This window comes from Stylophora pistillata, unplaced genomic scaffold (assembly GCF_964205215.1).
Source record: "Stylophora pistillata unplaced genomic scaffold, jaStyPist1.2 SCAFFOLD_4301, whole genome shotgun sequence".
Lineage (NCBI taxonomy): Eukaryota > Metazoa > Cnidaria > Anthozoa > Scleractinia > Pocilloporidae > Stylophora > Stylophora pistillata.
Genome location: NW_028290906.1, coordinates 1 through 13,571, shown reverse-complemented (window position 1 = coordinate 13,571; position 13,571 = coordinate 1). Strand labels below are relative to the sequence as shown.

The 13,571-nt window shown below is 50.2% G+C and overlaps 1 protein-coding gene across 1 annotated transcript; it reads right to left on the bottom strand.

Annotated features, from left to right (window-relative positions):
- Window positions 1-3,754: 3,754 nt before the first annotated feature.
- LOC148715672 (uncharacterized) lies at window positions 3,755-8,115 on the bottom strand. Its single transcript, XM_088746638.1, has 2 exons — window positions 4,825-8,115; window positions 3,755-4,120 (listed from the first exon to the last, which is right to left on the bottom strand). Exons 1-2 carry the CDS (start codon window positions 8,113-8,115, stop codon window positions 4,109-4,111), a joined length of 3,303 nt encoding a protein of 1,100 aa, XP_088602764.1. The 3' UTR covers window positions 3,755-4,108.
- Window positions 8,116-13,571: the final 5,456 nt, after the last annotated feature.

Sequence of the window (13,571 nt, the reverse complement as noted above, 5' to 3'; positions counted from 1 at the left end):
ATCCCGCTGGACTACAAGCTCAGTGAGTTTCAGTCTCCCTGCCCACGTATCCCATCTTTGCCAGGGCTCTCAACATGCCACCAGCGCGCGTTTTCTCGGATTTTGCAGGCATGCCACGCGGCCGTGCCTATTGTTTGAGACGCGCGCTTTGTGCGCCGTAATACCCATCCCGCTGGACTACAAGCTCAGTGAGTTTCAGCCTCCCTGCCCACGTATCCCATCTTTGCCAGGGCTCTCAACATGCCACCAGCGCGCGTTTTCTCGGATTTTGCAGGCATGCCACGCGGCCGTGCCTATTGTTTGAGACGCGCGCTTTGTGCGCCGTAATACCCATCCCGCTGGACTACAAGCTCAGTGAGTTTCAGCCTCCCTGCCCACGTATCCCATCTTTGCCAGGGCTCTCAACATGCCACCAGCGCGCGTTTTCTCGGATTTTGCAGGCATGCCACGCGGCCGTGCCTATTGTTTGAGACGCGCGCTTTGTGCGCCGTAATACCCATCCCGCTGGACTACAAGCTCAGTGAGTTTCAGCCTCCCTGCCCACGTATCCCATCTTTGCCAGGGCTCTCAACATGCCACCAGCGCGCGTTTTCTCGGATTTTGCAGGCATGCCACGCGGCCGTGCCTATTGTTTGAGACGCGCGCTTTGTGCGCCGTAATACCCATCTCGCTGGACTACAAGCTCAGTGAGTTTCAGCCTCCCTGCCCACGTATCCCATCTTTGCCAGGGCTCTCAACATGCCACCAGCGCGCGTTTTCTCGGATTTTGAAGGCATGCCACAAGGCCGTGCCTATTGTTTGAGACGCGCGCTTTGTGCGCCGTAATACCCATCTCGCTGGACTACAAGCTCAGTGAGTTTCAGCCTCCCTGCCCACGTTTCCCATCTTTGCCAGGGCTCTCAACATGCCACCAGCGCGCGTTTTCTCGGATTTTGAAGGCATGCCACGCGGCCGTGCCTATTGTTTGAGACGCGCGCTTTGTGCGCCGTAATACCCATCTCGCTGGACTACAAGCTCAGTGAGTTTCAGCCTCTCTGCCCACGTATCCCATCTTTGCCAGGGCTCTCAACATGCCACCAGCGCGCGTTTTCTCGGATTTTGAAGGCATGCCACGCGGCCGTGCCTATTGTTTGAGACGCGCGCTTTGTGCGCCGTAATACCCATCCCGCTGGACTACAAGCTCAGTGAGTTTCAGCCTTCTTGCCCACGTATCCCATCTTTGCCAGGGCTCTCAACATGCCACCAGCGCGCGTTTTCTCGGATTTTGAAGGCATGCCACGCGGCCGTGCCTATTGTTTGAGACGCGCGCTTTGTGCGCCGTAATACCCATCCCGCTGGACTACAAGCTCAGTGAGTTTCAGCCTCCCTGCCCACGTATCCCATCTTTGCCAGGGCTCTCAACATGCCACCAGCGCGCGTTTTCTCGGATTTTGCAGGCATGCCACGCGGCCGTGCCTATTGTTTGAGACGCGCGCTTTGTGCGCCGTAATACCCATCCCGCTGGACTACAAGCTCAGTGAGTTTCAGCCTCCCTGCCCACGTATCCCATCTTTGCCAGGGCTCTCAACATGCCACCAGCGCGCGTTTTCTCGGATTTTGCAGGCATGCCACGCGGCCGTGCCTATTGTTTGAGACGCGCGCTTTGTGCGCCGTAATACCCATCCCGCTGGACTACAAGCTCAGTGAGTTTCAGCCTCCCTGCCCACGTATCCCATCTTTGCCAGGGCTCTCAACATGCCACCAGCGCGCGTTTTCTCGGATTTTGCAGGCATGCCACGCGGCCGTGCCTATTGTTTGAGACGCGCGCTTTGTGCGCCGTAATACCCATCCCGCTGGACTACAAGCTCAGTGAGTTTCAGCCTCCCTGCCCACGTATCCCATCTTTGCCAGGGCTCTCAACATGCCACCAGCGCGCGATTTCTCGGATTTTGCAGGCATGCCACGCGGCCGTGCCTCTTGTTTGAGACGCGCGCTTTGTGCGCCGTAATACCCATCCCGCTGGACTACAAGCTCAGTGAGTTTCAGCCTCCCTGCCCACGTATCCCATCTTTGCCAGGGCTCTCAACATGCCACCAGCGCGCGTTTTCTCGGATTTTGCAGGCATGCCACGCGGCCGTGCCTATTGTTTGAGACGCGCGCTTTGTGCGCCGTAATACCCATCCCGCTGGACTACAAGCTCAGTGAGTTTCAGCCTCCCTGCCCACGTATCCCATCTTTGCCAGGGCTCTCAACATGCCACCAGCGCGCGTTTTCTCGGATTTTGCAGGCATGCCACGCGGCCGTGCCTATTGTTTGAGACGCGCGCTTTGTGCGCCGTAATACCCATCCCACTGGACTACAAGCTCAGTGAGTTTCAGCCTCCCTGCCCACGTATCCCATCTTTGCCAGGGCTCTCAACATGCCACCAGCGCGCGTTTTCTCGGATTTTGCAGGCATGCCACGCGGCCGTGTGTGACGAATCCGCGCCACAAAGGTGGGTGCCCCCTAACGCAAACAAAACACAGAACATAAACGAGCCCGAGAACACACGCCACAATACAACTAAACGTAGGCCTAGAGATATTTATTATGCTAATTACAACAATAAAGCGACTAACAATAACGATAATACAATGATCTAATTAATTTACAGGAATACGCTAACTTAAACTACAGTACACTAAAACTATTTACAAGATTATTACTATTAAGATAAAAAAAAGGTTTTTTTTTTTAGTTCAGTTCGGTTAGGCCCGCGTCCGTGTTCTTCTCTTGTCCCCCAAATCACCACGCTCCCCCAACAAACGACTGACAAACCAAATTCACAATTCACAAACCGAACTCACGTTTAACCCAGCTAAACGTAGAAGTTTCCAACCTCACGTAATTCGGTCTTCGCTCAGATCTTTCTTGACTCAGTTGTCTTCACTGGCTTACTGTCTAACAGAAGATAATCTTCTCCTTTTCCTTCAAGTTCTGCGCTTTAATTTCTTCGGCCAGCTTCTCGGCACACATGTGCTCCCCGACAAATGGATCTTTTGTCGTGTAAAGGAACGGTTTTGCTGAATGACTCTTCAGTGATTAAAACGTGCTCTGATCCGAACGAGTCTTGGTAACTTTCAAACCTTCACCGCCGGTGACCTTCTCTCAAAAACAAAACCACCCCGTACCAAACCACCCAAATCCTTAAATACCCATGGACGCAAGGTGCCCGAAAAGAATGAAGAAAACTATTTGATATACACAATAAAGGTTAATTACACAACAGTTTACACAAGTGAAGAATAAAAATTACGTAACAGATACAAATAATCACGAACTACACTGATCCTAAGAGAATACAAAAAAATAATTTACATTTAATAAATAAATTCCTAACACTTCCATGACACCTCCCCCCTTAAATAGCTATTTTTTGGGGACATGGAAACACAAAAATAGTGCTAAATTAAAGATTACATTAATATACTGTAGAGCAATATGAGGTATTTACGCCCTACTAAGGGCATCTACGTTACAATTTTGCTTACCACTCTTATGTTCTATTTTCATGTCGTACTCCTGTAAGGTAATGCTCCACCTTAATAGTTTCCTACTCTTGTCGCGAACCTGATTTAACCACACAAGGGGATTGTGATCCGTTTGCAGCTTAAAAGTGCGGCCATATAAATAATAGCGAAATAGCTCTACAGCCCAAACAATTCCTAAACATTCTTTTTCTGTGGTAGACAACTTTTCCTCTCTAGGCTGTAACTTTCTACTAGCATATGCTATGGGGTGTTCCTCCCCGTCCTGATCTTTCTGACTTAAGATGGCCCCAAGACCTCTATTTGACGCATCTACTTGCAAAATGAACTCGTCATTCCAGTGTGGTGGCCTCAAAACAGGGGGAGTCTGCATTGCAACTTTCAAATCCTGAAAAGCTGATTCATGATTAGTACTCCATTGAACCTTAGAGGGATTTTTACCCTTAGTGAGGTCGGTAAGGACAGCAGCCCGTTCCGAAAAATTTGGGATAAATTTCCTATAATACCCGATTAAGCCAAGAAAAGATCTTACCTGCTTCTTAGTTTCTGGTCTGGGATATTCTTTAATGGCTTGAACCAAAGCTGTGCGGGGCTGAATTCTATCACCTCCAACTCTGTGACCAACAAAATCGACCGTTGACATCGCGATCTTACATTTGGACGGCCTAGCATTCAGTTTGCACTCTCGTAAACGTTGTAAAACCTGTTGGAGCTCAAAAAGGTGTTGGGGAAAAGATGTTGACGTGTCAACCTCGACATCATCAATGTAGGCATCTGCAAAATCTAACCCCTGCAAGACTTTCTCAGACATCATCCTCTGAAAGGATGCTGGAGCTGTTTTCATACCAAATGGCATAACTAAGAACTCATACAAGCCTTTGGTAGTAATAAATGCGGACTTTTCGATGGTAGAGGTCTCCAAGGGAATCTGCCAGTAACCTTTTGTGAGATCAATTGTACTAATGTACTTAGCAGAGGCAATCTTCTCAATCATACGTTCCATGGAGGGAATAGGATAAGCATCCATCTTTGTGACAGAATTCATTTTTCTGTAATCAACACACAGTCGTATTGTACCATCTGGTTTGGGAACAATGACAACAGGGGCCGCCCATGGACTAGTAGAATGGCGTATTATGCCCATTTCCAGCATATTTTCAATCTCTTTGTTAACCTCCTCCTCAAGTTTTTGAGGGACCTTATAAGGGGCGCACCTAATGGGTGGGGAATCACCCGTGTCGATTTTATGCACCGCTACATTGGTTAAATTTGGTTTTCCTGAAAATACATCAGGATACTCATGTAGCAAGTTTTTTACCTGTCGTCTTTGATCTTCCGTCAAATTATCAGAGATCACTACATCTTTACAAGTCTCATCGTGACCAAATGGGAAAACGTTGCTTTCGTGCGGCAGTGGCATCTCTGGGGACTCCGCCATTACTAAAGCAGCCATTTCATCACGGCTCTGCCATTTGCTAAGCAAATTAATGTGATAAGTGCGATGCTGTTTGTACATCTTGCCTGTATCAAGCTCATAATTCAATCCGTCCTCTAGTGCTCTAGTGACTTTGAAGGGTCCTTGCCATCTCATTTCTAATTTACTCCCAGGGGTGGGAAGCAAAACTAAGGCTTTGTCTCCAACTTCTAAGTGTCGTTTTGAACTATGAATATCATACAACCGTTTCTGCTTACCTTGGGCTTGCTTCAAGTTTTCTTGAACAACTTGTTGCATCGTTGCAAGTCTTCTTCGGATCTCAAGGACATGAGTTATCAGATTGTCTTCTAAAGATGATCCTTCCGACCAAGTCTCCTTGATAACGGCGAGGGGTCCTCTCACCGTATGTCCATAAAGTAATTCAAAGGGCGAGTAACCAGTGGACTCACAAGGAATCTCTCTATAAGCAAAGAGTAAGTATGGGAGATACTTGTCCCAGGTTTGAACCCGCTCTCGAACAAACTTCCTCAGCATACTCTTTAAAGTGCCGTTGAAACGCTCCACTAACCCATTTGCCTGGGGGTGGTACACTGATGTCTTAATCTTAGTTATGCCTAATTGCTCATACAGCTGGGCCATAAGCTTACTCATGAAATTGGAGCCCTGGTCAGACACTATCTTATCGGGGATACCCACCCTAGAGAAATACTGAATCAATGCATCTGCGACCGCTTTTGAGCTCGTTGACCGTAAAGGAATGGCCTCTGGGTACCGTGTAGCATAATCTACGATTGTTAAAATGTACCTGTAACCCGTTGTTGTCCTGGGTAATTCTCCTACAATGTCGATGGCAATTTTCTTAAAGGGTTCAGTAACAATCTCTACAGGCCTCAAGGGTGCCCTTTTTGACTTCAGCTTCCTGGCTACCACCTGACATTGCGGGCAAGTTGCGCAATATTTGCGAACATCAAAGCTTAGACCAGGCCAGAAAAAATGTGCGGTTATGCGTTCAACTGTCTTCTTGCTACCCATATGACCTGACAAGGGGATTGTGTGACCAACACGCAGGATTTCATTCCTATAGGATTCTGGTACTACAATTCGATCAACAAACCTTGTTCCATTATGTTCTTCGGGAAGATATTTACGGTGCATCAGGAGGTCGTTAGTGAAGAAGTACCCATCCGATTCTTGTGGTGCCATTTTGGATGATTCCTTGCGTACTTTCTCGAGAGTCACGTCTGACTTCTGATCCGCTATCAGCTGGTTTCTGTCTCTATCTAGGATGTTTACTGGAGGTTTAACTTTACTAGGTTCTATTATCAAAGTATCACTCTCAGGATTCTTCTTACTTGTCTCTTCCTGTACCATGCCCTCAAATAACCTTTGCAAATCTCCTTCCTCTGGAGCTTCAGGCTTTATTTCTTTCTTCGCTAAACTCTTGACGGCGAGTGAATTTTCCCTGTCAATTAGCTCGTCTGCTTTCAATTGGGCTTCTTGTAATGCTTTCTGTCTCCTAGTCATCACGAAGGCCTCATCTCCACCAATGTCATCAGCTAGAACATTTCTCTCCCATTGGTCCAAAACATTTTGTCTCGACAGTGTTCTTCCAAAAGACGACCTGCCAAGTAAGCAATCTACGGGTAGCCTCTCCAACACTCCTACTAATTCTACGTGTTTACCTTCTTTGCTGTCAAATTCAACGTTTGCAAGTGGGACTGTAAGACGTTCTCCCGCAGCTGTTAATACTGTGATATTCTCCCCTGTGAAGGCTGTATTGTTTACATATCTTTTCTGGACTAGAGTCCTAGTACAACCAGAATCAATGACCATTTCTGCAATTTTCCCGTTTATTTTACCTCTAACATTGCAAGAAGGGAACTGAGATTGTTCTGACGTTAGGGGTGTCATACACAGGAGGTATCCCTGTGAAGGCTTCCCACGGCCCTTTCCACAGTTGAACGACATGTGACCTGGTTTACCACATCTGTAACATTTAATTTCAGGCCTCGTGGTTCTACGGGCTGGAGGGGAGGATGGTTTGGAGGGTCTTACATGGTATTGGTCTTGTTTCTGTTCAGACAATAAGTTATCCACCTTAACATCTGGCCTCTTCTTTTTCCCAAATTTCTCATAACTAGCGGTTGACATATACTTACCATCAACAAGTGGCCCTTTCCTAGATTGAACATGTAAATTAGCAAGGTTGCCAAGTTCTTCAGCAGTTTTGGGCTTTTGCTCCTTTAACCAAGCTCTAAGCTCAGGACTTACCGCATCAAGAAGTCGCTCCATCAATACCTGTTCAATTATCTTATCCGCATCACCAGTAGCCTCGGCAACAGCTATCCAGCGGCTGAGATACCTTCGGGTTCTGTTTCCCCACTGGACGAAGTCCTCGTCGGGCTTTTTCTCTGAGGTTCGAAACCTATATCTATAGTGATCTGCGGTTAACTGGTAGGCTTTAATAATGCTTGCCTTACTCTCGTGGTAATCCTGGCATGCAGGGTCTGGGATTTCTAAATAAATAGACTTAGCCTTTTCAGTGAGCTTGGGTACTAAATTACCAACCCATTCCCCCTCGGGTAAGAATTGCGCCCTTGCAGTCATTTCAAAAATCCGGAAAAAATCATCTATATCTTCACTCTCCCTCATTTCCCTGATTTTGATAAACTTGGGCCTTTTAACCTCATTGTCACTTACCTGTTTCCTTTCACACTCCCTTATAGCAAATTCTTCCTTTTCAGCTCTAAGGTTTCTGAGTCTCTCCTCCTCTCGTACCAAACGCCTTTCTTCTTCTTGGGCTTTTTGAGTTTCAAACTCCCTTCTCTCCCTCTCTAATTCCCTTTCAGCCTGACGCCTTTCTCTCTCCACCTCCCTTTCTAACTCCCTCATTTCTCTGTGTTCCTGACTAATTCTCTTCCGCAGTTCTAACATCTGCAGCTCACGCTCTTGTAACTGTAATCTCTGCTCAAAACTAAGACCAGTCTCCAAAGTTTCCTCCGCAAGGTTTTCTTCTGGTGCATCGAAACTCTGACCTATGCGATCTGAAGTTCTGAGTTTGCTCGCTAGAGTCTTAACACCATCCTTAGGAGAAAAATGAATACCTCGTTTGATAGCCTCAGCTCTAAGATCTTTAAGGACCCAGGAATCATAGCCGATCGCTGCAGTAGCCATATTAAATAATCGTATACTATTACCTTGCGTGTCTCCTGTTGAGCTGTTTATGTAAACTGTTAAGGAGCGGTCCCACTCCTGACACCAAAAATATGTGACGAATCCGCGCCACAAAGGTGGGTGCCCCCTAACGCAAACAAAACACAGAACATAAACGAGCCCGAGAACACACGCCACAATACAACTAAACGTAGGCCTAGAGATATTTATTATGCTAATTACAACAATAAAGCGACTAACAATAACGATAATACAATGATCTAATTAATTTACAGGAATACGCTAACTTAAACTACAGTACACTAAAACTATTTACAAGATTATTACTATTAAGATAAAAAAAAGGTTTTTTTTTTTAGTTCAGTTCGGTTACGCCCGCGTCCGTGTTCTTCTCTTGTCCCCCAAATCACCACGCTCCCCCAACAAACGACTGACAAACCAAATTCACAATTCACAAACCGAACTCACGTTTAACCCAGCTAAACGTAGAAGTTTCCAACCTCACGTAATTCGGTCTTCGCTCAGATCTTTCTTGACTCAGTTGTCTTCACTGGCTTACTGTCTAACAGAAGATAATCTTCTCCTTTTCCTTCAAGTTCTGCGCTTTAATTTCTTCGGCCAGCTTCTCGGCACACATGTGCTCCCCGACAAATGGATCTTTTGTCGTGTAAAGGAACGGTTTTGCTGAATGACTCTTCAGTGATTAAAACGTGCTCTGATCCGAACGAGTCTTGGTAACTTTCAAACCTTCACCGCCGGTGACCTTCTCTCAAAAACAAAACCACCCCGTACCAAACCACCCAAATCCTTAAATACCCATGGACGCAAGGTGCCCGAAAAGAATGAAGAAAACTATTTGATATACACAATAAAGGTTAATTACACAACAGTTTACACAAGTGAAGAATAAAAATTACGTAACAGATACAAATAATCACGAACTACACTGATCCTAAGAGAATACAAAAAAATAATTTACATTTAATAAATAAATTCCTAACACTTCCATGACACCGTGCCTATTGTTTGAGACGCGCGTTTTGTGCGCCGTAATACCCATCCCGCTGGACTACAAGCTCAGTGAGTTTCAGCCTCCCTGCCCACGTATCCCATCTTTGCCAGGGCTCTCAACATGCCACCAGCGCGCGTTTTCTCGGATTTTGCAGGCATGCCACGCGGCCGTGCCTATTGTTTGAGACGCGCGCTTTGTGCGCCGTAATACCCATCCCGCTCGACTACAAGCTCAGTGAGTCTCAGCCTCCCTGCCCACGTATCCCATCTTTGCCAGGGCTCTCAACATGCCACCAGCGCGCGTTTTCTCGGATTTTGCAGGCATGCCACGCGGCCGTGCCTATTGTTTGAGACGCGCGCTTTGTGCGCCGTAATACCCATCCCGCTGGACTACAAGCTCAGTGAGTTTCAGCCTCCCTGCCCACGTATCCCATCTTTGCCATGGCTCTCAACATGCCACCAGCGCGCGTTTTCTCGGATTTTGAAGGCATGCCACGCGGCCGTGCCTATTGTTTGAGACGCGCGCTTTGTGCGCCGTAATACCCATCCCGCTGGACTACAAGCTCAGTGAGTTTCAGCCTCCCTGCCCACGTATCCCATCTTTGCCAGGGCTCTCAACATGCCACCAGCGCGCGTTTTCTCGGATTTTGCAGGCATGCCACGCGGCCGTGCCTATTGTTTGAGACGCGCGCTTTGTGCGCCGTAATACCCATCCCGCTGGACTACAAGCTCAGTGAGTTTCAGCCTCCCTGCCCACGTATCCCATCTTTGCCAGGGCTCTCAACATGCCACCAGCGCGCGTTTTCTCGGATTTTGCAGGCATGCCACGCGGCCGTGCCTATTGTTTGAGACGCGCGCTTTGTGCGCCGTAATACCCATTCCGCTGGACTACAAGCTCAGTGAGTTTCAGCCTCCCTGCCCACGTATCCCATCTTTGCCAGGGCTCTCAACATGCCACCAGCGCGCGTTTTCTCGGATTTTGCAGGCATGCCACGCGGCCGTGCCTATTGTTTGAGACGCGCGCTTTGTGCGCCGTAATACCCATCCCGCTGGACTACAAGCTCAGTGAGTTTCAGCCTCCCTGCCCACGTATCCCATCTTTGCCAGGGCTCTCAACATGCCACCAGCGCGCGTTTTCTCGGATTTTGCAGGCATGCCACGCGGCCGTGCCTATTGTTTGAGACGCGCGCTTTGTGCGCCGTAATACCCATCCCGCTGGACTACAAGCTCAGTGAGTTTCAGCCTCCCTGCCCACGTATCCCATCTTTGCCAGGGCTCTCAACATGCCACCAGCGCGCGTTTTCTCGGATTTTGCAGGCATGCCACGCGGCCGTGCCTCTTGTTTGAGACGCGCGCTTTGTGCGCCGTAATACCCATCCCGCTGGACTACAAGCTCAGTGAGTTTCAGCCTCCCTGCCCACGTATCCCATCTTTGCCAGGGCTCTCAACATGCCACCAGCGCGCGTTTTCTCGGAATTTGCAGGCATGCCACGCGGCCGTGCCTATTGTTTGAGACGCGCGGTTTGTGCGCCGTAATACCCATCCCGCTGGACTACAAGCTCAGTGAGTTTCAGCCTCCCTGCCCACGTATCCCATCTTTGCCAGGGCTCTCAACATGCCACCAGCGCGCGTTTTCTCGGATTTTGCAGGCATGCCACGCGGCCGTGCCTATTGTTTGGGACGCGCGCTTTGTGCGCCGTAATACCCATCCCGCTGGACTACAAGCTCAGTGAGTTTCAGCCTCCCTGCCCACGTATCCCATCTTTGCCAGGGCTCTCAACATGCCACCAGCGCGCGTTTTCTCGGATTTTGCAGGCATGCCACGCGGCCGTGCCTATTGTTTGAGACGCGCGCTTTGTGCGCCGTAATACCCATCCCGCTGGACTACAAGCTCAGTGAGTTTCAGCCTCCCTGCCCACGTATCCCATCTTTGCCAGGGCTCTCAACATGCCACCAGCGCGCGTTTTCTCGGATTTTGCAGGCATGCCACGCGGCCGTGCCTATTGTTTGAGACGCGCGCTTTGTGCGCCACAATACCCATCCCGCTGGACTACAAGCTCAGTGAGTTTCAGCCTCCCTGCCCACGTATCCCATCTTTGCCAGGGCTCTCAACATGCCACCAGCGCGCGTTTTCTCGGATTTTGAAGGCATGCCACGCGGCCGTGCCTATTGTTTGAGACGCGCGCTTTGTGCGCCGTAATACCCATCCCGCTGGAGTACAAGCTCAGTGAGTTTCAGCCTCCCTGCCCACGTATCCCATCTTTGCCAGGGCTCTCAACATGCCACCAGCGCGCGTTTTCTCGGATTTTGCAGGCATGCCACGCGGCCGTGCCTATTGTTTGAGACGCGCGCTTTGTGCGCCGTAATACCCATCCCGCTGGACTACAAGCTCAGTGAGTTTCAGCCTCCCTGCCCACGTATCCCATCTTTGCCAGGGCTCTCAACATGCCACCAGCGCGCGTTTTCTCGGATTTTGAAGGCATGCCACGCGGCCGTGCCTATTGTTTGAGACGCGCGCTTTGTGCGCCGTAATACCCATCCCGCTGGACTACAAGCTCAGTGAGTTTCAGCCTCCCTGCCCACGTATCCCATCTTTGCCAGGGCTCTCAACATGCCACCAGCGCGCGTTTTCTCGGATTTTGCAGGCATGCCACGCGGCCGTGCCTATTGTTTGAGACGCGCGCTTTGTGCGCCGTAATACCCATCCCGCTGGACTACAAGCTCAGTGAGTTTCAGCCTCCCTGCCCACGTATCCCATCTTTGCCAGGGCTCTCAACATGCCACCAGGGCGCGTTTTCTCGGATTTTGAAGGCATGCCACGCGGCCGTGCCTATTGTTTGAGACGCGCGCTTTGTGCGCCGTAATACCCATCCCGCTGGACTACAAGCTCGGTGAGTTTCAGCCTCCCTGCCCACGTATCCCATCTTTGCCAGGGCTCTCAACATGCCACCAGCGCGCGTTTTCTCGGATTTTGCAGGCATGCCACGCGGCCGTGCCTATTGTTTGAGACGCGCGCTTTGTGCGCCGTAATACCCATCCCGCTGGACTACAAGCTCGGTGAGTTTCAGCCTCCCTGCCCACGTATCCCATCTTTGCCAGGGCTCTCAACATGCCACCAGCGCGCGTTTTCTCGGATTTTGAAGGCATGCCACGCGGCCGTGCCTATTGTTTGAGAGGCGCGCTTTGTGCGCCGTAATACCCATCTCGCTGGACTACAAGCTCAGTGAGTTTCAGCCTCCCTGCCCACGTATCCCATCTTTGCCAGGGCTCTCAACATGCCACCAGCGCGCGTTTTCTCGGATTTTGAAGGCATGCCACGCGGCCGTGCCTATTGTTTGAGACGCGCGCTTTGTGCGCCGTAATACCCATCCCGCTGGACTACAAGCTCAGTGAGTTTCAGCCTCCCTGCCCACGTATCCCATCTTTGCCAGGGCTCTCAACATGCCACCAGCGCGCGTTTTCTCGGATTTTGCAGGCATGCCACGCGGCCGTGCCTATTGTTTGAGACGCGCGCTTTGTGCGCCGTAATACCCATGTCGCTGGACTACAAGCTCAGTGAGTTTCAGCCTCCCTGCCCACGTATCCCATCTTTGCCAGGCCTCTCAACATGCCACCAGCGCGCGTTTTCTCGGATTTTGAAGGCATGCCACGCGGCCGTGCCTATTGTTTGAGACGCGCGCTTTGTGCGCCGTAATACCCATCCCGCTGGACTACAAGCTCAGTGAGTTTCAGCCTCCCTGCCCACGTATCCCATCTTTGCCAGGGCTCTCAACATGCCACCAGCGCGCGTTTTCTCGGATTTTGCAGGCATGCCACGCGGCCGTGCCTATTGTTTGAGACGCGCGCTTTGTGCGCCGTAATACCCATCCCGCTGGACTACAAGCTCAGTGAGTTTCAGCCTCCCTGCCCACGTATCCCATCTTTGCCAGGGCTCTCAACATGCCACCAGCGCCCGTTTTCTCGGATTTTGAAGGCATTCCACGCGGCCGTGCCTATTGTTTGAGACGCGCGCTTTGTGCGCCGTAATACCCATCCCGCTGGACTACAAGCTCAGTGAGTTTCAGCCTCCCTGCCCACGTATCCCATCTTTGCCAGGGCTCTCAACATGTTACCAGCGCGCGTTTTCTCGGATTTTGCGGGCATGCCACGCGGCCGTGCCTATTGTTTGAGACGCGCGCTTTGTGCGCCGTAATACCCATCCGGCTGGACTACAAGCTCAGTGAGTTTCAGCCTCTCTGCCCACGTATCCCATCTTTGCCAGGGCTCTCAACATGCCACCAGCGCGCGTTTCCTCGGATTTTGCGGGCATGCCACGCGGCCGTGCCTATTGTTTGAGACGCGCGCTTTGTGCGCCGTAATACCCATCCCGCTGGACTACAAGCTCAGTGAGTTTCAGCCTCTCTGCCCACGTATCCCATCTTTGCCAGGGCTCTCAACATGCCACC